Source organism: Pseudoliparis swirei, chromosome 24, assembly GCF_029220125.1.
Source record: "Pseudoliparis swirei isolate HS2019 ecotype Mariana Trench chromosome 24, NWPU_hadal_v1, whole genome shotgun sequence".
Classification (NCBI taxonomy): Eukaryota; Metazoa; Chordata; class Actinopteri; order Perciformes; family Liparidae; genus Pseudoliparis; species Pseudoliparis swirei.
Genome location: NC_079411.1, coordinates 7,853,994 through 7,877,227, shown reverse-complemented (window position 1 = coordinate 7,877,227; position 23,234 = coordinate 7,853,994). Strand labels below are relative to the sequence as shown.

The 23,234-nt window shown below is 42.1% G+C and overlaps 2 protein-coding genes and 1 long non-coding RNA gene across 4 annotated transcripts in view; 1 reads left to right on the top strand and 2 right to left on the bottom strand.

The window, feature by feature from the left end:
- Nucleotides 1–3,616: 3,616 nt before the first annotated feature.
- On the bottom strand, nucleotides 3,617–5,001 carry LOC130190514 (uncharacterized). Its single transcript, XR_008830981.1, has 3 exons — nucleotides 4,848–5,001; nucleotides 4,595–4,663; nucleotides 3,617–3,677 (listed from the first exon to the last, which is right to left on the bottom strand). It is a non-coding gene; the product is annotated as an uncharacterized LOC130190514 (long non-coding RNA).
- A 1,523-nt stretch (nucleotides 5,002–6,524) lies between these two features.
- On the top strand, nucleotides 6,525–14,696 carry smarca5 (SWI/SNF related, matrix associated, actin dependent regulator of chromatin, subfamily a, member 5). 2 transcript variants are annotated; one of them, XM_056409444.1, is made up of 24 exons: nucleotides 6,525–6,783; nucleotides 7,900–8,028; nucleotides 8,118–8,284; nucleotides 8,376–8,476; nucleotides 8,572–8,672; nucleotides 8,772–8,951; nucleotides 9,166–9,321; nucleotides 9,417–9,548; nucleotides 9,649–9,717; nucleotides 9,825–9,934; nucleotides 10,064–10,290; nucleotides 10,746–10,867; nucleotides 10,996–11,148; nucleotides 11,292–11,424; nucleotides 11,552–11,700; nucleotides 11,810–11,932; nucleotides 12,028–12,138; nucleotides 12,262–12,375; nucleotides 12,478–12,600; nucleotides 12,730–12,862; nucleotides 12,970–13,088; nucleotides 13,260–13,472; nucleotides 13,577–13,690; nucleotides 13,846–14,696. In XM_056409444.1, the coding sequence occupies exons 1-24, from the start codon at nucleotides 6,721–6,723 to the stop codon at nucleotides 13,909–13,911; spliced, it is 3,108 nt and encodes a 1,035-aa protein (XP_056265419.1). In that variant the 5' UTR covers nucleotides 6,525–6,720; the 3' UTR covers nucleotides 13,912–14,696. The 2 variants fall into 2 exon arrangements, with proteins under 2 accessions (XP_056265419.1, XP_056265420.1); XM_056409445.1 differs by having other exon boundaries at nucleotides 6,526–6,783; nucleotides 7,921–8,028.
- Nucleotides 14,697–14,766: 70 nt separating this feature from the next.
- frem3 (Fras1 related extracellular matrix 3) overlaps nucleotides 14,767–23,234 on the bottom strand; it is a 29,027-nt gene continuing 20,559 nt past the window's right edge. The window contains exons 7-24 of the mRNA XM_056409443.1: nucleotides 21,984–22,133; nucleotides 21,690–21,899; nucleotides 20,998–21,195; nucleotides 20,747–20,911; nucleotides 20,154–20,336; nucleotides 19,936–20,066; nucleotides 19,284–19,442; nucleotides 18,886–19,189; nucleotides 18,670–18,801; nucleotides 18,234–18,565; nucleotides 17,818–18,010; nucleotides 17,627–17,731; nucleotides 17,134–17,261; nucleotides 16,905–17,039; nucleotides 16,539–16,665; nucleotides 16,235–16,422; nucleotides 15,990–16,136; nucleotides 14,767–15,893 (exon numbers count right to left, since the gene is read on the bottom strand). Coding sequence (XP_056265418.1) covers nucleotides 15,324–15,893; nucleotides 15,990–16,136; nucleotides 16,235–16,422; nucleotides 16,539–16,665; nucleotides 16,905–17,039; nucleotides 17,134–17,261; nucleotides 17,627–17,731; nucleotides 17,818–18,010; nucleotides 18,234–18,565; nucleotides 18,670–18,801; nucleotides 18,886–19,189; nucleotides 19,284–19,442; nucleotides 19,936–20,066; nucleotides 20,154–20,336; nucleotides 20,747–20,911; nucleotides 20,998–21,195; nucleotides 21,690–21,899; nucleotides 21,984–22,133 — 3,557 coding nt within the window. The 3' untranslated portion in view covers nucleotides 14,767–15,323. The remainder of the gene's footprint in view (nucleotides 15,894–15,989; nucleotides 16,137–16,234; nucleotides 16,423–16,538; nucleotides 16,666–16,904; nucleotides 17,040–17,133; nucleotides 17,262–17,626; nucleotides 17,732–17,817; nucleotides 18,011–18,233; nucleotides 18,566–18,669; nucleotides 18,802–18,885; nucleotides 19,190–19,283; nucleotides 19,443–19,935; nucleotides 20,067–20,153; nucleotides 20,337–20,746; nucleotides 20,912–20,997; nucleotides 21,196–21,689; nucleotides 21,900–21,983; nucleotides 22,134–23,234) is intronic.

Here is a 23,234-nt window from a genome sequence, read left to right as displayed (position 1 = left end):
TCTTACTTTGGAGAAAAAAGATTTGGAATAATTTTTATGAATATTTTGTCATAATTTATGGAAACAATCTTCAATAGCTTTCACTATTATCAAGTGTAGAGTGAAATCATTCAACATCTACATCAATGGGCTCCACATTAGTGGACTACACCTCTTACTTTGGAGAAATGTGTTTTTGAATAATTATTATGAATATGTTGTCATATTTATGGAAACAATCTTCAATAGCATCACTGTTATCAAGTCTAGAGTGAAATCATTCAATATCTACATCAATGGGCTCCACATTACACATGGATGACCTGCAACTTCTTGATGTTAAACTCAGACAAAACCGAAGTAATTTTAATCGGCCCTGAGCACCTCAGAGATCAATTATCTGGTGATGTGGATTCTGTAGACGGCATTGCCCTGGCATCCAACACCACTGTAAAGAATCTTGGCGTTATCTTTGATCGGGACTTGTCCTTTAACTCCCACGTAAAGCAAATCTCAAGGACTGCATTCTTTCATCTACGTAATATTTCAAAAATCAGGCACATCTTGTCTCAAAAAGATGCAGAAAAATTGGTTCACGCGTTCGTTACTTCGAGACTGGATTACTGCAACTCCTTATTATCAGGCTGCTCTAATAAATCTCTTAGGTCCCTCCAGTTGATCCAGAATGCTGCAGCTCGTGTTCTCACTAAAACTAAGAAAAGAGATCACATCACTCCTGCACTAGCTGCTCTGCACTGGCTCCCAGTAAAATCAAGAATCACTTTTAAAATTCTTCTCTTAACGTACAAAGCCTTGATTGGTGATGCACCATCATATCTTAAGGAGCTTGTAGTACCATATTGCCCCACTAGAGAGCTACGCTCACTAAATGCGGGACTACTTGTAGTTCCTAGAGTCTTAAAAAGTAGAATGGGAGCCAGAGCCTTTAGTTATCAAGCTCCTCTTTATGGAACCAGCTTCCAATTTCAGTCCGGGAGGCAGACACAGTCACCTCGTTTAAGAGTAGACTTAAGACCTTCCTCTTGACAGAGCTTATAGTTAGGGCTGAATCAGGTTTGCCCTGGTCCAGCCCCTTGATATGCTGCTATAGGCTTATAGCTGCCGGGGGACGTTTTAGGATGCACTGAGTACCTATCTCCTCTTTTTTCTCTCCTTAAGGATGAATTTTCATCTCTCAATCACACGTTACTAACTCTGCTTTCTCCCCGTAGTCCTTTTGACTTCACGTCTCATGGGGTCATCGGACCCTATGAGACGGCATAGATCCTATCTGCCTGATGGATCATCGAGGTCTGGGTCGTGGAATTCCTGCTCCTGACTGCGCCACTGTCCTGTTGAGACTCCGCCCACTGTTGAGACTCCGCCCACTCCTCCTCCCCACCGCCATCTGCCTGATGGATCGTGGAGGTCTCCATCGTGAAATATGCCTACTATGAACTATTCATACACTCTGTCATATTCATTAAATGTATTTTAACTCTAAATCTGTCCTTCTGTACACATTACATCTATTGCATCTGTCCATCCTGGAGAGGGATCCTCCTCTGTTGCTCTCCTGCAGGTTTCTTCCCTTTTTTTTTCCCCCTGAAGGGTTATTTGGGAGTTTTTCCTGGTCCGATGTGAGGTTTTGGGGCAGGGATGTCTATGTGTACAGATTGTAAAGCACTCCGAGACAAATTTGTAATTTGTGAAATTGGGCTATACAAATAAACTGAATTGAATTGAATTGAATTAGTGTACTACACCTCTTATTTTGAAGAAAAAAGATTTAGAATAGTTATTATGAATTATTTTAAATATTTTATGGAGACAATATTGAATATATTCACTGTAGTAAAGTGTAGGCTGACAACATTTCCTACATCAATTGCCTCTCCTTTGTTGTACTAGATCAGCTATATTGATGATGTGCATTTGCATAATTTTAAATATAATGATGTTTAACCACCAATCCTGTGTTGGTAAAACTACAATACTTTCTTCAGAAGATCTCTTTTAATCATCTCAGTTTCGTTTTTAAGACAAAGTAAAGTGGCACCATTTTCTCATCAGTCACCCGGATATCTATTGATTATGAAAAAGCAATGTGTATTTAAGATTGTTTGTTCAATTTGGATTATTTTGAACCGAAATGTGTTTAGCATCGATACAATGTAAAACGGTGTCCTATTTGCTTTCCAGAAACCAGCATATTGGTTAAGGAGCACTTTCATGATTTATTATACATACTCAAACAAACAATAGATCCTATATTAACTAATTGCTTCTTCTGAGAAAACATGTAACCCAGTGGTCATTACTTAAAGTCTGGTAATATCAGTGATTTGGTCAAATTAGTGCAATTGTAAACCTATTCTTTGTACTTTATACGTCTTAAATTAAAATATAGTACCACACACATTATAATAAGAGCCATAGAAGTCAAGTAGTTCCCACATGTAATCTTTATGAACGATCAGATACCAAAATACACATGACTGGCTCGGCTTGAACAACATTTAACTTGATAAACTTTCGGTACTAAAGTTCATCTGACAAAGTCAGACATACACATTCCTAAGTGTTCAGTTACACAACACACAATACCAAGGGGTATTTTTGTTTGGTATTTGTGCTGCTGTCATCCTAAGGCACAGTGTGTGAAACCATCTTGAGCAAGTTCCACACTGAATCTACATGGGGATAAATAAATTAAACATATTTAAAAAATGGAAACTTTAGGAAACACGTTATGCATACAAGTTAACCATATTTGATTACTAATGTTATTTTTTGAAACTCACTCCAGGTTATCTACAGATTATCCACAACTCAGATTGTCTAAAAACAAGTCTCACCCAAACAGCATCAACAGCAGTTTTGGGCAGGTCCGCAATTCCACAGAAGGAACAGAGCTCATCCTTTGAAACTAGAAATAAAGTTACAAGTTACAAGTCTTTTATTGTCAGATGCACAGAATGACACAGGGTCAGACTGGGCACTGAAATTCTTAGGACAAGGCACCACACAACAACTACCATAGCATAACATAGCAAACATAATATAACATAACATAACATGACATACACTCTGTACAAGTACTCTGAACATAATTTACATGTAATAACATATAATGACCTTACTAAATATACCAACCTATACATATAATACTAACATATAACATATACTACACATATGGTAACATATAATAAACTAAACTACAGACAAATGGGAGTAGCAGGTAGTGCAATAGACAGTATGTAAGTGTAGGTACAAGCAGTGATTTGAAAGTGACAGTGTATGTAAAGTAAGACATGTATATTAGTGTCAATTATGTATTAAGTCAAACAAATATTGATTACATATTTTTAACAAAACCTGATTGTTTCAGAATGTCTTCAGCCATGTTTCTTCTTAGCTTTTCAATAGATTGTTTAGATGAGTTGATGCGAAAATGCTGCGGAATCTTTGGAAGTTCCATCACCGTCATCTCGGCCATCTGTCAAATGGCAAAACAACACACCTTGTATGAATTTACATAGTAAAACAGCATATTGTTTAATCTATCAGAAAGACAAAAGGTTGCATTAAATAACCTGCATGACAAAGATCCCACAACTGCTGCCATCTTTCTGGCAGCTGTGATGTTAACCCAGTCCTCCTTTCCAAGTCTGTTCCGGCGCATTTTGAAATACTGTCTGCAGGATGAAAGGAAAATAATGTTGGTTTACATTTGCACTTACTCTATGGCCTTACTAAAGATGTGAATAACATTATATATTTCCCATAATCTAATTAATATTACCCACATCTTTGGCCAGCCTTTCTGGAGTCGTCAACTTCATTTGACCCTTGCAGAGGATCAACCACAAATATGCGGTTTAAAAGGGCATGGAGATACTGTTTTAAAAAGTAATATAGTGTTAAAGCATGCCATATTTTAAACGTACCAACAACAGCAACAATAATAACATAATACATTTTATTTATGTAAAACCTAAATGAATGAGCAACATTGGAAGTATATTTATTGTACACAAGATAATCACAACTGTGAGTAAATAAAGAAACAAACCACGTTAAATAGGCATATTTTAAAATTTTACTTGAAAGTACTGAATATTAGTCTGAAAATAAGTTCCACAATATGGGGTCATACTCAATCAAAGAAAACTCAAATTGTTAGAGTAGCAGTGGGGACTACCAACGGGATCCTGTTGGATGATTCAAGTGCTTTGATTGGACAATAATTATATATATATATTTCATTAAGATAGGGATGATGACCATGGAAACATTTAAAACTAAAAGAACAGTCTTAAAATCAATCCACATGCTACAGATGTGCATGTACACAATGCAGCTACATTAGATACAAAGATACAATCTCATTGTCTCTTCATTTATTAATGACAATTTATGAAAAATTACATTAACTTGTAATAAAACTTGTATTTAACATTAAAGTAGATTTAGTTATATTGACTTGATTGTAGGTTGTTATAAATATTTAAAGCAATTTTAAGATTGATAACCTTAAAATACACTCACAACAATGAGCCATACATGAATGCTGTAAAGGCACATTGTACCACATGACCAGCTGCATACTCACCACAAACTTCCAGTGCACATTTCTTATGTTGACAAATCCAATGGCTCCATCATAGTCATCAAACGTGACCTGACAACATGCGTAAAAATGGAAAAATAATTGTATTTTGCTGCAAAACTCAAATAGAATGTACCCAGTATGCATTATGTATTTTTCCTCCAACGGAACAACCAAAAACTAAAGCTGCTTTTTCAAATGGATTGTTTCAAAACAACTTGATGTTAAGATTTATAATAATAATATAATTACTCACCTTTTTTAACCCTTGCCTGGCCATTTGCTCTCTCGTGCCGTACAAGATTAAACCCATGGTATAATGATTCATGAGGTATAGCCGGCCAGGTGTAGTACACTTATGTGGAGCCCATTGATGTAGATGTTGAATGATTTCACTCTACACTTGATAATAGTGATGCTATTGAAGATTGATTCCATAAATGAAATCAAAATATTCATAATAATTATTCAAAATCTTTTTTCTCCAAAGTAAGAGGTGTAGTCAACTAATGTGGAGCCCATTGATGTAGATGTTGAATGATTTCACTCCAGACTTGATAACAGTGAAGCTATTGAAGATTGTTTCCATAAATTATGACAACATATTCATAAAAATTATTCCAAATCTTTTTTCTTCAAAGTAAGAGGTGTAGTCCATTCATGTGGAGCCCATTGATGTAGAAATAGAATGATTTCACTCTACACTTGATAACAGTGATGCTATTGAAGATTGTTTCCATAAATTATGACAAAATATTCATAATAATTATTCCAAATCTTTTTTCTTCAAAGTACGAGGTGTAGTCCACTCATGTGGAGCCCATTGACGTAGATATTGAATGATTTCACTCTACACTTGATAACAGTGACGCTATTGAAGATTGTTTCCATAAATTATGAAATATAATTCAAAATAATTATTTAAGATGATTTTTTTCCAAAATAACAGCTGTAGTACAACACAGGGTGGCCATTTGACGTACGGTATCAGTTCTGTCAGCCTACACAATCTTTCAGTGGAGCTATTGAATATTTTTTGAATATGTTTTTCCTGGATTGCTTTTTGCAGACGGTCCCTGGGCTTAGGTTTCACAGCTGATCGCACATTGAGACCAACGTTATTTATCGATCTCGAAGACTGGCTTTTTTTGGTAAAATTAAGGTTGTAGCTTGTTGTCGACATCACTACGGTCACAGAGAGGTGTTTTTTGTGTTTTAACTCCGTTTCGTGAGAGAGCTATTGAGCCGGGAAGTCCGAATCTGTGAATATCTTTCAAACTTTACTGAACTGAACAAGTGATTATTTGGGATATCCCTCCTCATTAAAGATGCATATATCAACCTGACAATCAAACATTTGGACTTATCTTCATGACCAGTTTCCAGACAATATCCAAAAGGAGAATGGGGTGAGGTTGATGACTATTATATGATCAAAGCGTGTTTTTGTAATTTTTATTATACTATTCAAATGTCCTGAGAAAAAAACCTTTATTGGGTAATAATAAAATACAAAAAGAGAGCCACTCCCTTCGGGTATGAGTCAATATACTGTAGCAACTGTATGGACAGGAAAAAAATATGTAAAATGTTTGCAAAAAAAGTGTATATGAATGTATTTAAAAAAAATATTATTATGTTATTATTATTTCAGCTGACGCACGAACAGCATAGTGTTACTGGACATTGGATCTAAATTAACAATATTACATGCGATTTAATTACGTTATTTGTATTATTATTTTAAATTTAGATTGAAAATCTGGTCTGGTTTAATCAACCCAGAGGCTTTTATGTGGTCCAGCCGGGTCGAGCAAGCTTTATTTGAAGCTGTAAAGAAATCAACTGAGACAATACAATTTTTAACAGCCACTGAATGCAGCATGACGAAGTCTCGCGATAGTGCGGGCAGAGCGGGTTTTCGCTGTATGTACGCGGGTGCACGACTAAAAGCTTGCTAGCGGGAACGTGCTGCCTGCGACCAACCGGTGTGTCTTCCATATAAACAACAGGATACTTCTCATTTACTGCCAAAGAGAAGTTCGTAAAGTCGTCAACGTCTCGCATACGCGATCATTTAAGGCACAGAATACAAATATTTCTGAATCAAGGTGGGAATTCGATTAAACATGTCCGAAATCCTGAGCTCCATGGAACAGCAGGAAGAGCAGACCGAAGTTGAAGAAACCAAGGTAAGACTGTTTAAAACGGGCAACTTCAACGTTACTGTCTCCTCTCAGCACTGCTCACGTCTTAAACTGTGAAACAACCCGTGTTTTGTCAACTAGATCGTCAAGTTCGTCTATTTTAACTTTCACGTTGTTAATGGTGCCATGAGTGGTTTGAGCTAACCCAGTTAGCTCAATCGTTAGCCGTTAGCTCGCGACAACAACAGCTCGAGCTAACGTGAGAGCAACAAGGCCAACCTGTCTCGTAAACGATCACACAGCTCGATCAGCCCGACATTAAAAGCAGAAGCGTGTGTTTTTCTATTCACTCCCAGTCCAGCGTCACTCAGCGAGTTGCTCGTGAGCTGAACGAGCTGTCGTGCTTCGTCTTTGTTTTCGGGAGGACGGCGCAGCCACGGCTTTTGTAACCGAGGGTTGCGGCTGCAGCGCTGCGTGCCCGCACCGTGTCACCAGCTGCACTTTGTCTTAACAGTCCTTCAAAAATATTTATGTTTTAAAGGTGTGCGGAACAGCATTTAACAAATGAGATAAAAAGAAACGCACTTTGTTAATCCCACACTGGGAATCTGCGTGTTGCAGCAATCGAAGTACAGAAACGGTACCAGTTATTGTCACTTGGTTATACTCCGATAATTCAATTGTAGTAACACTTCATGATGAGCAGCTATTATACACTATAAATATCGACAAAGGGCGTTACACAGTATATTTAGCATTAATAGTACATGTAATATGTATTGAAAAATTAGGAACAAATAATACACAAAATACAAATATTGCCCTCGTGTGAATCAAATTGATTGGTGGGTGAAGTGTCTTGGCAAATAGCCGTGTTGGCAGTATAAAAACGTGTTAAAAAACGTGGAGAACTAAAAATGTGTCTCATACAAATACCGCAGCAGCGAGGACAAAAGAGGTCATGCTCCTTCGAACAGAGGTGAGGGATTTGCCTCGAGTGTTGTGGTTTCATGTCGGAGAGGTTGGTAGTCCATGATAGCAAGGAGATTTTCCATTAGACGTCTCTCTCCTGCTTCCTCTCTGGGGTCCAGAGAGCATCCCAGAACAAAGCAGGCAGTTGTTCTCGTCTGTCAGAGAATTGCCAGTAAACAAGACTGTTAGTGTTCTGTTTTTTTTGCTCAGGTGAAGTCTGAATCTTCAGATGCTGGAAAAGAGTCATCGTCAGATGTGGGGGCCGATGCACAAGATGCTTCATCATCCACAACAGCTCCGGGATATGAGGAGAAAGTGGTAAGGAACCGTGAACTATAGCTTTCACCTCAATGCTCACCACTCTGTTTTTGCACAAGTTAACAAGTCTGTCTTTCTTTGTATTCTAGCAAACGGACCGGACCAACCGATTCGAATACCTGTTGAAGCAAACAGAGTTGTTCGCTCATTTCATCCAACCAGCCGCGCAGAAGACCCCCACCTCCCCTCTGAAGATGAAGCCGGGACGTCCTCGCATGAAGAACGATGAGAAACGGAACCTGCTGTCGGCCGGAGAGTGAGCGCACGTCCGCTCATATTTATTTTATTTTAGGAAGGTTGCTCCCATTGTGACGGTAAATCATTGTTTCTTTTCTGTGCTTTAACAGCAACCGACATCGTCGCACAGAGCAAGAGGAGGACGAAGAGCTTCTGAGCGAGAGCACCAAGACTACGAATGTCTGCACGCGCTTTGACGACTCTCCCTCCTGTAAGCAATGGCCTGTTTATATTTTGGCTTGAGAGAAAGGTATATTGCAAATGTTTACGATGTTCCGCAGTAACGATAATGCGTCTCTCATTTAGATGTCAAATGTGGAAAAATGAGAGACTATCAGGTCCGTGGACTGAACTGGCTCATCTCTTTGTATGAGAATGGCATCAACGGCATCCTTGCTGATGAGATGGTCAGTACCTTCTCAGTCAAACCTGTTAACCTCTACATTCAAAAGAGCATAACAAATATATATGTTTTTTTTTTACTTACACACTCTGCTGCTTTTTAGGGTTTGGGGAAGACTCTGCAGACTATTTCCCTGCTGGGTTATATGAAGCACTACAGAAACATCCCTGGTCCCCACATGGTGCTGGTGCCCAAGTCCACCCTCTACAACTGGATGAATGAGTTTAAGAGATGGGTGCCTTCACTCCGGGCCGTGTGCCTGATCGGAGACAGAGAAGAGAGGGTAGGCTGAGTCTGAATATTATTATTGTCTGAAAAGTGTAAATACTTGACATGATTTGACATTTTACTCTGTAATGCTTTAACAACATGCACAAGAGTTCTTTTCATGGGAAGGGAATCTGTCACAGATGCCTACAGCCCACTTAAGCTTCACTAATAGAAAATAACTTGAGTGTACAATTGAATATGGCTGACTGTTTTTGCATCAATTTCAGAATGCTCTGATCAGAGATGTGCTGCTGCCTGGAGAATGGGACGTGTGCGTCACATCCTACGAGATACTCATCATTGAGAAGACAGTGTTAAAGAAGTTCAACTGGCGGTACCTGGTCATTGACGAAGCTCACAGAATCAAGAATGAGAAATCAAAGGTCAGGCAGCCACTGAAACAAACTGTACATTCACATATGTCAGAACCACTTGGCGTTTTCAAGATTTCCTAACAGCAATTCTTTTTATGCCATAGCTTTCAGAGATCGTGCGAGAATTCAAGACCACCAATCGTTTGTTGCTGACTGGAACGCCCCTTCAAAACAACCTTCACGAGCTCTGGGCTCTGCTGAACTTCCTGCTGCCTGATGTCTTTAACTCGGCTACGGTAAGAATCACCGAGACATTGGGAATCCCTAGTTGCACTGATGTGGTTGTGCACGGTTATTTAGAAGAAAACTGGTACTAATGACATGTTTCCCCCAAAGGACTTTGATTCCTGGTTTGACACAAACAACTGTTTGGGTGATACAAAGTTGGTCGAACGTCTTCACACTGTAAGTATTGACTTGTCGTTATATCAACTCTCTGTACATTTTAGGATATGTTCCATTTTTATTTGGGTTAAAGCACTCCTTTTGACCTGGCATCTTTTTGGGTCTAGGTTCTCCGTCCTTTCTTGCTCCGTCGTATAAAAGCCGACGTAGAGAAGACTCTGCTGCCGAAGAAAGAAATCAAGATGTATGTGGGTCTGAGCAAGATGCAGCGAGAGTGGTAAGCATCCTGAGTCCATTTTTAATTTCCCCGTAGCGTTTTGTTCTTCTCAGCTTGAATCAAACTGGATACTGTTATTACATAGTTGTAGACTATTATGTCACACTAACTCATGTCACAAACCATCAGGTACACAAAGATCCTCATGAAGGACATAGACATTCTGAACTCGTCGGGTAGGATGGACAAGATGCGTCTCCTGAACATTCTCATGCAGCTGAGGAAATGCTGCAACCATCCGTACCTTTTCGACGGCGCCGAGCCCGGCCCCCCGTACACGACTGACCTTCACTTGGCGGTGAACAGCGGCAAGATGGTGGTGCTGGAAAAGCTGCTCCCCAAGATGAAGCAGCAGGGTGTGTAGATGGTCATGCTGTCATTTCAGGAGATTTTTTGTGTTTTCATCTCTAGACGATCTATTACAGAATCTTGAAATCTAGAATATTAAGATGCGAACAGAAGAAGAGCCGCGTTGACCCGTCAAAAGTGGTGGAAGTAGTACTCCATTTGAAAGTATCAATACCGTCAAATCCTACTGTGTTCAAAGATGTATTTATATTGTGGACTCTTCTCTAACCTTTCTCTGTGTTATGTAATATTATAATTCTGAATTTTTGCCACTATCATACACTCGACACAGTCTAACACAAGTGTTTGTCTAATCTTTTGCATCACTTAGATCAGACTCAATGGAGGAATCACATCTGTAGTGTATACAGCACATTCCCATAGTAGATTGTTTCAAACTGTGAAAGAACGGCTCTTTTTCGACATTACTTTGACGCATTGTGTCGTATTTCCTCCTTTCCAGGTTCTCGCGTGCTCATCTTCAGTCAGATGACAAGAGTGCTGGACATCTTGGAGGACTACTGCATGTGGAGGAACTACAGCTACTGCCGCCTGGATGGCCAGACGCCGCACGAGGAGAGACAGGTGTGGTGCTCGGATCTTGTATAGGAAGATGTCATACGGAGAGATTTACGTCAATTGTTTACCACCTTTTTTTTTTTATTCAGTAAACTATAAGAAGTAATTTTTCATGCATCTTTGTGTGATTTCAGATCTCTATCAATACATTCAATGAGCCCAACAGTCCCAAGTTCCTCTTCATGTTGAGCACCAGAGCTGGAGGACTGGGTATCAACCTGGCTACAGCCGATGTGGTCATCTTGTACGACTCCGACTGGAACCCCCAAGTTGACCTTCAGGCCATGGTTAGTACTGAACAGCGCATTCCTTGTTCAGTAGCAAGGCGTTAAAAGATCAGATGTTCTTGTCTCTGAAAATAAGAGACGATGCTGCACAACTTTAATTTCTGATGGAGGATACATGACCAGTTTTACGTTTTCAATTTCAGGACCGAGCTCACAGGATTGGTCAGCAGAAACAGGTACGCGTCTTTCGCTTCATCACTGAAAACACCGTGGAGGAGAGGATTGTGGAGAGGGCCGAGATGAAACTGCGCCTGGACTCCATTGTCATCCAGCAAGGTAACTCCTTCTTGCCCATCTTATTGGTACAGAAAGGATCTCTAAGAAATTGGTACAATACACAACACGCCAATAGAAGATTAGAGATCTGAGTGAGTCACTAAGTTGTCTTCTATTTGTTTCACAGGAAGACTAGTTGACCCGAGCGCAAACAAACTGGGTAAGGATGAAATGCTGAACATCATCCGACACGGAGCCACGCATGTGTTTGCTTCCAAAGAGAGCGAGATCACAGATGAGGACATTGACGAAATCCTGGAGAGAGGTGAAAGGAAGGTGAGTCTGGATGCAGCACAGAGAAAATGCTTCTTGTTTTTTTTGTTTCTATTTTTTTATTATTTTTACTTTCAATAAAACAAACACTCTAAATATTGTCATTGGCTAGACTATGGAGATGAAGGAGAAGATGTCTTGCCTGGGTGAGAGCACTTTGAGAAACTTCACCATGGACACAGAGAACAGCAGTGTGTACAAATTTGAAGGAGAAGATTACAGAGAGAAGAAAAAGGTAAAAACACTAACTGCACCAGTCTTCGGTCTTTAATTCCAACAACATGATCCTTTGAGTATTTACCTTGTCTCTGCGCTTGCTTCTTTGTTCAGGTTACCATTACTAACTGGATCGAGCCACCCAAGAGGGAACGGAAAGCCAATTACGCCGTGGACGCCTACTTCAGAGAGGCTCTGCGAGTCAGTGAGCCCAAAGCACCCAAGGTAGGGAAGTATCACTCTAGAAACGCACGTAGGATATCAATGCAACAGGATCTGTATTTAAGCTCTTGGTACATGTTACCCTGGTTGAGGCATAACATTTGTTTGTTTGACTACATTTCCCAGGCTCCTCGTCCTCCAAAGCAGCCAAATGTACAGGACTTCCAGTTCTTCCCTCCGCGTCTTTTTGAGCTTCTAGAAAAGGAAATTCTGTTTTACAGGAAAACCATCGGCTACAAGGTACAGAAATGTTTTTGTTGGATGAAGATTTGATTATTAGTACACATCTGCATTGAGGAGGAAGGTCTTTAGAAAAGTCCCTAATTCAGTCTGTCTCTTTAGGTTCCACGTAATCCAGAAATGCCCAATTCGGCCCAGCTCCAGAAAGAAGAGCAGACTAAGATCGATGAGGCCGAGGCACTCACAGAGGAGGAACTGGAGGAGAAGGAGAACCTGCTGCAACAGGTGCTGATTTGTCTTCCCAAATACAATCAATTTATCTATTATATGCTGCAAGTCCTAAGTAAATATGTCATGCCTGGTTCTATACATATTGTGCATATTTTGATCAACTATCTTTTTTTTTTATTGCAGGGATTTACGATCTGGAACAAACGCGACTTCAACCAGTTCATCAAAGCCAACGAGAAGTGGGGAAGAGATGATATTGAGAACATTGCCAGAGAGGTTGAGGGGAAAACGCCAGAGGAAGTCATGGAATATTCTGGTAATGACAACTTTTGTTTTTTTATCCTCCTTTTATCCTTTTATCTCACTGTGAAACTTTAGATTTCTTTGCATACCGAGTGAATTTATACCCGTTTGTTCCTTCAGCTGTATTCTGGGAGCGCTGCAACGAGCTGCAGGATATCGAGAAGATCATGGCCCAGATAGAGAGAGGAGAAGCCAGGATCCAGAGAAGGATTAGCATCAAGAAAGCACTGGACTCAAAGGTAGCTGACTGTCGACCATGCGGCGAATCCTTTGTTGAACAAACTGCCTAATGAGCTTTATCCCGTTAAGCGTTGTGTTAAAACACTTTAACTGTCTCTTTATCGCATTATCGTCTCTCTCTGTTTTCATTCGTTAACAATCCCCTTATTGTTTCTCATCCTCTTGCCCAGATTGGTCGCTATAAAGCTCCCTTCCATCAGCTCCGTATCTCCTACGGCACCAACAAAGGCAAGAACTACACAGAGGAGGAGGACCGCTTCCTCATCTGTATGCTCCACAAGCTGGGCTTCGACAAGGAGAGCGTGTACGACGAGCTGCGCCAGTGCATCCGCAACTCGCCTCAGTTCCGCTTCGACTGGTTCCTCAAATCCAGGACTGCAATGGTAAATGTCGGCTTCTTTAAAAAAATATATATATACATTTCTCTTTTGTTCTTCAGCACGTCTTAAAAATGTTGCTGAAAAATGATGTTCCGTGCTGTGTTTAGGAGCTACAGAGGCGATGCAACACCCTGATTACACTGATAGAGAGAGAGAACATGGAGCTGGAGGAGAGGGAGAAGGCTGAGAAGAAGAAACGCGGCCCGAAGAATACTACCACTGTAAGTTTTAAATCCATCTCCCATTCAAGGAAGCGAGCCACTTGATGATTGAGGCCAACCGAGTTATCGCTTCCCTGACCTCTTAATCTGGACTGCAATGACTTTTATGTCGCGGCTCATGGAATCTCTCCTAACAATCTTCTCCTCCTATCCAGGTCCAGAAACGGAAGTCGGAGGCAACCCCAGACGGTCGCGGACGCAGGAAAAAGCTCAAGTTGTGAAGCTGAACTTAAAGCTACTGAGTACAGTGTCAGAACTCGAGGGCGACAGCCAGCGCCGGTATCATTAGTCCTAGTGTCTGTGTTTGTCTGGCAGGCTGTGATAACGTACTGTGTGAAATCCTGATGGACGGATCTTGTTGTATTGGGTTCTAGGAAGTGCTCCATCTCTAGCCTGCCCTGTCACTTGCCTTGACACTGCAGCTGTGCTGGTTTAGTTTTTTGGTTTGCTAGTTCTTTTTTTACTAGCACTTAATTGAAATACATGTATTTATGCCTGTTGGTTGAACCACATTCCATTGCTTCAGGCCATAATGTACCCTTTTTATTTTTAAGAAAACATTAGTTTTCTTTTATCTTCCTATGTGAAGTAGAAAATGTCTTTTTGAACATAAATAAACTTCCTGTTTTTTTACATGTGTATACTCTGGTAAATAAAACACTGGTTCAAAAAAAGGACATTTATATTTGGCAGTTGAAGTGTACATACATCCAAACTCTTGAAATTTACAAAATCAATAAGCCATTGAAGTTTGCTAACCGGAACATTGATATATATACGTTCAGAAGAATAATTAAAATGTTTAAACTGCACTTATTTTTTTATGGACTTGACTGACAAACCAGAGATAGATGTATAGTTCATAATTTTTCAAGTTTCACCAGGGTGTAGTAATACCTGTTTTCATAGTCCTACATTGATATGTACACAGATAGTTGTGCCTCTGAATTCAGCCACATTGACCTGAAAAAATAAAATAAAACATTTACAATCCCTTTCAATGACACCATAATGGTATTGTTACTCAGTGGGCAGGTATACTGCAGGCTTCTTAAAGCACAACAGGTAAGTACCAATACTAAAAATCATTTATCACATCATTCATTAAGGTCAGCTTCAACTAACATTCAGACCATTTTAATCTACTCTCCACAAAACCAACACGGTAAATAATAATAAAAACTTGATAAACTAATTATTTTTAAAGAAGAAACATAGAAAAAAACATTTTCTTTCATGAAACTTAAACAATTTTTGCCTTTACTTGTGAACTAATTGCATTTACTAAATTGGCACGTCCATGCAAAAATGCAAACACTGGATACACAATATATTTCACAACCAATGAAGCAGGTGAATCCTTTTTTGGCAGGGGCTTCTTCGTACATCCGTCATTCAAAGTAGGCTGCAAAATCCTGCAAAACAGCCAGAACTAACGATCATCAGAGATCAATAAGTCTTTGAAAACTCATTCTGCATCGTAAGCCCCAATCACCGACTTACTGCTGGTCCACAGGTTGTACTGGGCTCTATTCAGTGCTAGAAGAGTTGGGCTGTAAAGGCACAATGGTGGAGGAGACTATCATAGTCATCTTAAAAAGGGCCGGGTGTTTGAGGTGGAACAGGTCCACGTCTAGACCTCAGAGTTGTCTGAGCTGCTCCACATGCCTCTTGGGCCTTGGCTGTAGCCATTGTAGGCAGAAGAAGAGGAGGTGGTGTAAGGAGGGAACTGGGCCTTCTTCTCACTCTTTTTGCGCCGCAGCAACAGAATGACAACGGTGGCTATGAGGCAGATGAGAAGGATTAGACCCGCGAGGCCCACTAACATCGGCAGGGTGGACGTGTCAGCCAGTTCTCTGCCAGAGCTCTCCGGCAGGGGGCGCTCCAGTAAGGGGTCTCGGTTCGGGGACCAGGGCTGGCGCTGGCTGACCACCATGCGGTCTGCTCGGTCCAGAGCGATGTGTTGGATGTTGGTGCCTCGGTTGTTTTCAACACCGATGTCTTGGGCCACGCCAGTGTCAGAGAAAGCCGGGGAGGCGCGGCGGTGCCGGTGGCTGGCCAGGTCCGAGGTCTCAGGATGCTCAGCAGAGGACATGCTGTGTTGCAGGTACTCCACACTGCGCTTGCCAATGTTGCGGTTGGCATTTGCTCGGGAGCGGACTGTGTAAATTGTGTGGATGAACCATTCTCGACCGGCAGCCATCTGCAGGAGAAACAAACGTTTCAATCTTTATCTATGTACAGTACGTGTTGACACAATGCATGAATCTAATGTATGAAAAAAAGAGTATAGACAGACCTGGAAAAGGGGAGATGAGGAGAGTGAGAAGCCATCTGATCCCGGTTGTCTGACCAAAGGCAGACCTCCGGGTGTGTCTTGAGCCAGTGTGGCCTTAAAAGCTACATCACCAAATGCTGAAGCCTGAGTCTCTGGCTGGGCCTTGTCCTGCAGAACAACACACACACAGAAATAAGACATGACCTCTACTTCTTTTGGATCCACACTCCCGAAAGTATTGTCCTTGTGGTTTCATCGCATCTTACCAGGATCTTGAATCTGTAAAGCAGAGAGGGAGCGTCTGCCAGGCAGCCATACTCCTTGTTGGTGGGGTTGTACTTGGGAACGTAGCCGTCTGCTCCGGTGCAGAGGAAGACTTTTTCAATGCTGCAGGAGAAGGAGTCGCCCAGGTTCTGGACTGGGTCCACCATCACACGGCCGTAGATCATGGAGCCTGAAGCAAAGAACAGATGCAATGGAAGGTGGGACGGTCAAATGGGGTTCTCAGAGAGTTACTGGTCCTCAGCTGTAATGTTGACTAAAATCCACTTGGCTACAGTGTTGTGGTACCGTCTGAAAAAGCAGCATCAGTCCCTTCTCCAAAGCCCATGGAGCCGTCAGACAACCACATCTCCCTCTTGGACAGCAGGAACATCTGAGTGTTGAGGCTGAACTCAGCTGCAACCGGGTCGCTCACCTGGAGCACAAGACAAGAGTTACCGTACACAAGACGGATTATAGGTGTGATTGAACAATATATTTTGTGGTGATAGTTAACTTTTACGGACACATTTAGTCTCGGAAACTATCTTGTCATTAATTTCTGTGTTTTTGTTGTTGTAAAAAAAAACATTGGTATTCTTGCTTTGGGCCTGACTGTGAACAATCTAGAACTAAATAACGCTGGGGTATTTTTGTCAGGATTTCATGACTAACCTGCTGGAAGCGAATGTCCATGTCGAAGGTAAGCGGCTCTCTTGGGTGGCAGACAGGAGGGATGCTGAACTCCCCATTGGGCGATGCAACGCAGGCGGTCAACTTCACTGTGTAGGTCCCGGAGTAGTCTCGCACCTAGAGGTGACGCAGAAACACAGAAGCAATCTTAAGACGGTCTCTGAAGTTTATTCCACCACAGCTGGCACGTTTTGATTGTTTATCGACTCACGGCAAAGTCAGAGACAAAACTCCACTGCTGCATGGGCTGGTTGTAAGTGGGCTCAGTCCTGACCAGGGCGAGAGTGAATGTCAGCCCGGGGTGGTCCGCACACATCACCATGGACGAGACGCTGGTTCCTGAGAACAAACACGTAGACGGTCATAAATCTTTCCACCCAAAACACAACTAGCAACAGTGTCTACGTTTTAAAAAATGTATTTAAAGAGTGACCTTCTACATTGTTTGTGCCACTCGCTTCATAACTGTAAATGCTGAAGGGTCATTTTGACATTTGCTGAAATGACCTCTGACAATTTCTCACAGGAAGGACCTCCAATGTGGAACTCCAGAAATAGATGAAGAGAGGATGTCGACCACAGGGTAATCCAATAGGAGGTTGCTGTATAGAATAACCGCACTGGATGGTCTTAGGTTATGTGTGTGTGTGTGTGTGTGTGTGTGTGTGTGTGTGTGTGTGTGTGTATGGCCGCAACCCTCTTACCTGGATGAGACATAACAAACTGTCCCCTGAAGCGAGCCTCTGTCTTGAAGTTAACCACAAGACGTCCCTCCTCATTTATACGCATACTGGTTGGGTACATGGCTCCTATGAGAAGAGAGATCAGAGTTTTAAAGTGCTTCCCACGTGGACCAGCGGCACCAGCAGGGAGCAGCATCGGTCTGAGAACATACCTTGCAGCTCAGCCTCAGGTGGGCTGCCGATGCCGTCCTGCCACAGAATAGCTGTATCGTACACAAAGGTGAGTTTGAGCTCTGACTGCAGGTCAAAGTGCTGCCAGCCTCCCACAGCCACCGGAGAGTGGAAGACGTAGGACACGAACAGAGGGACACGCACGGTGACGTAGGACTGGACCAGGTTCAGCACCTAAGTAAGAGATAAATCAGTCAATATCAAGGATGATGTTTATATTCCAACAGAGCAGTTCAAATAAATGTGGATGATGAAATACAGCTCACACGCTACGATAGTTTTTTCTCTCACTGTGAAACTTGGCGTACATCATTTGCATGGGAGTGAATCCATAAATCAATCAATTGTGGTGTAAGCGGTGGTTCAACATGTTTTGTTTCCTGTGTGCATGTGCTACCTGTCCATCGGTGCCGATGGAGCCTCCGCAGTCATTCAGCAGCTCCGACATGTCGTAGTAGCTGGTGAACTCCCAGAGGCAGGCCTCCAGGTTCAGGTTCCTGTAGAAGCGCAGAGAGTTGGCTGAGCGCATGAGCGGGCTGTACTGGTATGGTGAAGTCTCTCCGATGATTTCAGGGTTCTTCGTTGCATCGGTGATGAAGCCGTGCCCTGTTTGGATCTCATTGAAGTCCAGCAAGTTGGAGCACCGGTGGTTGCCCACACGGGTGCCGTCTGGACTCAGGGTGAGCTCAAAGTTGGACAGAGGTCTTGTGGAGATCACCGGTAACATGCCTGTTGACATTGGAACACATTTTTAATAATCTGGGTCTGTTGTCAAGATTATTAAACATAAAGACAATATACATCATTGGTTGAAACAAACGTTGACTGCTCACCATCCATGTGAGGCATGTTGATAGTGAGTTTAATGAGGTTGGGGAAGTCGGGGTCATCGGGACCGGTGTAGCGGATCTTAGCAGAGAAAGGTTCAGCTCCAACAGTGCCTTGGACACGAGGCTGACACATACCTGCAACAATTTAGAAGTCAGTGAAAAACAATTCAGGATTTACTCAGTACGAATTTGCATCTGTCCAATCAGTGCTTCACCCACCCTCCTCCTTGCTCATCACAACAATGGAGCTGGACAGCTCCAGACCGGCATCCCCATTGGCATTAAAGGCTCTTGCTGCACATTGAATCCGTGAGCCGGTTTGGAAGTAGATAGAATCCAAAGTGACGGACTTGGTGTTGGTGAAGAAAGTATTAGTGTCCACCTCCCTCATGGGGCTGGTCACTCCGTCTGACCCGGTGGGGGCGCTGACCAGCCAGCGATACTGAGTGAGAGTGTCGTTGATTTTCTCCGCAGAGCAGATCGAGCCGGTTTTCTCAAAGTCGTGGTACTTGGGGTTGCAAGCCTGCAAGGGATGACAAGACATACGGCAAATTAAAAACAAAAGAACCCGACAGGTATGTGTGGCTGTGAAAAGAAGCAGAAGCATTTACACTCACCGTCACACACACAACCGGGTATCCATTGGGCGGGTGGGGCGTGTCTTTGACTTTATCTGTGTCATCATACATGAGCAGGGAAACCACTTGGGGCACGGCAGGGAAGGTAACATCCGCCACACTGTCCATCTCCTCAATGTACACAATGGCCTTGTTCATCTAGCAAGAAGAGGAAAAGCACCGTTAGCTGGTCGTCAACTTTAGAATCTGACTTTAAGTTGGCCAATCTCAACCTTCATTCATGACTTCTGCCAAAATATTACACCATTTCACCATTCCTCCAACACATTTCATCTTATCTTGTTAAAATATAGGTGCGTAACGTATCTGGATGTGTGACGTGAGCAGAGCATGCCTGATGTAGAGCGTATGGGTAGAATGTCGCCGATCTGTTTATAGGTTTGTCTACTGTTTGGCTCTGCTGGGACATTCCCCTCTGCATCTCATTCCAGAGGGAAAAGCTTTTTATAAGACTCTGTGGTTCAGGCGCGCTGACAGCAATGCCAGCTGCTGCCTGGCTATTTTAACACAGGCTGACATGACGGGGGCGCATGCTCAGGTGTGTAGATATGCAGCACTGTACGTGTGCACATGTAGGACTTGTAGGACTGCTGGTTTATATTTGTTTGTGTGTGTGTAAACTTTGCGTCACCTGTATTTCAGCCACCATGTTGTCGTCAGGTTTCATGTGCACAGTGAAGGCCTCTCTCATCTCTCTCTGACCGTCATACAGGATCTCAATCTCCACAAAGTGTTCCTTTTCACCCGCCTTGAACTCAACATCTTAGACAGAGACACAGCGAAGTGATTAAAAGACAAACATTCATATGAAGAGAAGCACTTTTCAAGGCCAATAAACCATGTCCTTACCTTCTGACAGTGGGTTGTAGTCTTCTCCAGAGATTGCAGAGCCGTCCTTGGTGTGCACTCTCACCAATGACACCTTTGAGGTGTCTCCAACACGCAGGATGGGAATTTTCACTACAGCCAAGTCACCTTTGACCTGAGGTTCACGCACACTGTACTTGATCTCAGAGAATCGGATGATGGGCCCTAGAACAGGAAGAACATCAGACAGACTAACATTAGTATCATTATGAGCTCCCTTTTCTCAAATAAACCAATAGTAGTTCACCAGAACGGGAAACAAATTAAACATTTAAAAATAAATGTTGATTGGCCACAGAAAAGACAATGCTGTCAGATGGCGTAAAATACTTAACTTATTCAATTTGCATTTATTTGCAGCAACATCCATCCTTCATATTAGTAACATGCCTTGTACACGTTACACAGTTAGGAGTGAAGTGCTTTGCTCAAAAGCATCTCAGCAATAGATCTTTAAGGAGGTGGGATTACTGTATTTTCTCCACCCACTTAAAACAAAATCCCATTGTTTTCATCTTCTATATGCTACCTATAGAATATTTTGTTTCAATATTTCTTTATTCTAAAGTACGCACTATCTTTCCCATCCGTGATTGTGACCAGCGCCTCCTTCTGCTCCCCAATCGAAGCTCCATACGGGGACTTGCTCTTGGGAGTTCCCAGGACGAAGCGGAAGTCCTCGTCCTCTTCATGGACGGAGTCGTCCATCAGGCTGACCACACACGGCTTCTCTGATTCACCTGGAGAGAAACGGTCAATAAACTCATGTATGTGCTGCTGAATGTTAGAGGAACAGAGAGATTAAGAGGGAGAAGGGAGGTCCCACCTGGTAGGAAAGTGATGATGGAGGCGTCGGTGTTGGGTCTTTCACTGTAGTCCATCATGACCTGAGCAGAGGCTTGGCGAGTGTAACAGCGCACCGTGGACCTGACACTGATGTCTCCACTGCGGTACACTATGGCTGTGACCTCCCCGTCAGACTCATCCACCTTGTAGCTTCCTTCCTTAAACTGAACCTTCGGTACTGTGAAGACAGTCAACTGTTACGTTATAACATTTATTGTTGAAAGACAAATTGTACATTTAGTTAAACAGTTATGGATACATTTATAAAAGCAACTTTGTAATCATACCAGGACATTTTAAGTACACCTACAAAGGATTTGTACATTGGTATAATCCCTTATTAAATGCTTTTATATTATATGAATACATATTGGCATATACAAATATACTTATTTCCTCTAACAAACTACCTTATTGTTTGTTTCAATTAATTAATTGTTTCTGTACCAATGTTGGATATACATGCTAAATAGGGGGATGAAATGAAAGAGTTCATTTATTTTTTATTTTACTTTTACGTGATAACATTATCACAACAATATTGTTATTATTATAATTTAGAAAAGATTGACAAAAATCATAAAGCTTGACTCGTAAACAATATACTGTAAAGCTACCATCAGCTTGGACATCCATACATTATACGGTTTTGTATGTGTGCTTGACCCTCACCGTCGGTGACCGTATCATTGATGGTTATGGTGGTCCTGCTCGGCTCTCCCAGCACAGCCTTCATGGGCATCCGTAGGACGAGGTCAAAGTTCTCAGGCCCCTCCAGCTCCGGCTGACCCAGATCATCCAGGATGGTCACTCTGAATGTCTGCATTGTCACTCCGGGAGCGAAGTCGAGGTTGCGACTGATGCCGACGTAGTCTAGTCCAGCTGGCCAGATAGAGGGGGGACCATGAACTGACACTGTACAGCATGATCATGACTGAGCGCCATGTCGGACTGCTGGGGGTTTACCTTCTGCAGAGACGGGCTCGCTCTTCCTGGAGCGGACGGTGACGGTAGCCGTCTTGGACAGGTCGGTCCCCGTCCTCCAGACCTTCACCTCAACGTAGCCTGAACTCTCATCCACGACGTACTCGGGTTCCCCAAAATACAGCGAGGGCTCTGTGAGATATTTTGGAATCATAAGAAAGTGCAATAGTTAACATGCTTCAGCCAAAGTAAAACAGCACATGACATACATTAATCATCGGGACATCTTGTCTTAATATTGTGTTTTCTTCAGTTCTGCTGTTTGTTGGAACAAGATCTTCTTGTGAGGGAGAAATAGCAACGTGAGCTTTTAATCAAGGCGGGTTCAGGGACAAATTGGCATGAATAGCCGAGCGAACTCCCTAATTTTTGAGTCGGCACAGGAAGAGAGCTGTCATCCCTCTTATCATGTTCTCCTTCAACCTTCCTCCCCCACTTATCTAAATCCAGACAGCTCTGTCTGAACTCAACGCCAACAAGCCGAGCACACACCTGAAGAATAAGGCGTGTGCTTGTGTGTGCACGGCTGAAGGGATGTTCCCTGTTTCTGATGATAGAGCAGCTGATAAGCGGTATATTGAGGGGTTTGGCAGAGACAGAGAGGCCACCGTCCACTTTGCAAAGGCCGAGGGCAAATATTCAGAACGCAATGTCAATGCATCCCTCGTCACTTCTGTATAAAGGGCGTTTTCATCACACTCTGTCCGGCCCGTGCACTTAGAGATCAACCGATAGAGGCTCAAACTCAGGCCATAGGATTCTTTTGACAATTATTAACTAAGGTTAAAAAAAATAAAAGAAGGGAAACATTTCAGTGAAAAAGCAATTACTAAACATAACTGGTGGCCTCATTATTTCTTAGTAAATTATCTACAAATGCTTTATAGGTCAGCCATAAAACTATCAACTAGAACATTCGGGGTGTGAACAATATATTTATGTTTTGACAATAATACTAATTAAATGTTGGTAGTCTATTAATCAATGCTCAGTTCTAATAAGCATAAAATCAACAGGTTATAAAATATTTTAACAGGTTATAAAATATTTAAAAAAATAATAATTATTAAAGGGTATTTGCAATAATTCATCCTGATGAATTAAAGAGCTAGAATCAAAAAGTAGGAGTGGTGTAGGCAAAGGTTTTTTCACGACTTGGCAAACCCCACGTTGTCCACATTAATGGCTTGTAATTACATTATTAGCATTATTAAACCTTAATAAAGAGATTAG

Coding starts and splice junctions, on each gene's coding strand:
- smarca5 (XM_056409444.1), top strand. CDS start 6,721: ATGTCCGAAATCCTGAGCTCCATGGAACAGCAGGAAGAGCAGACCGAA. Junction 8,952..9,165: donor TCGGAGACAGAGAAGAGAGG/GTAGGCTGAGTC, acceptor CATCAATTTCAG/AATGCTCTGATCAGAGATGT. Junction 9,322..9,416: donor TCAAGAATGAGAAATCAAAG/GTCAGGCAGCCA, acceptor TTTATGCCATAG/CTTTCAGAGATCGTGCGAGA.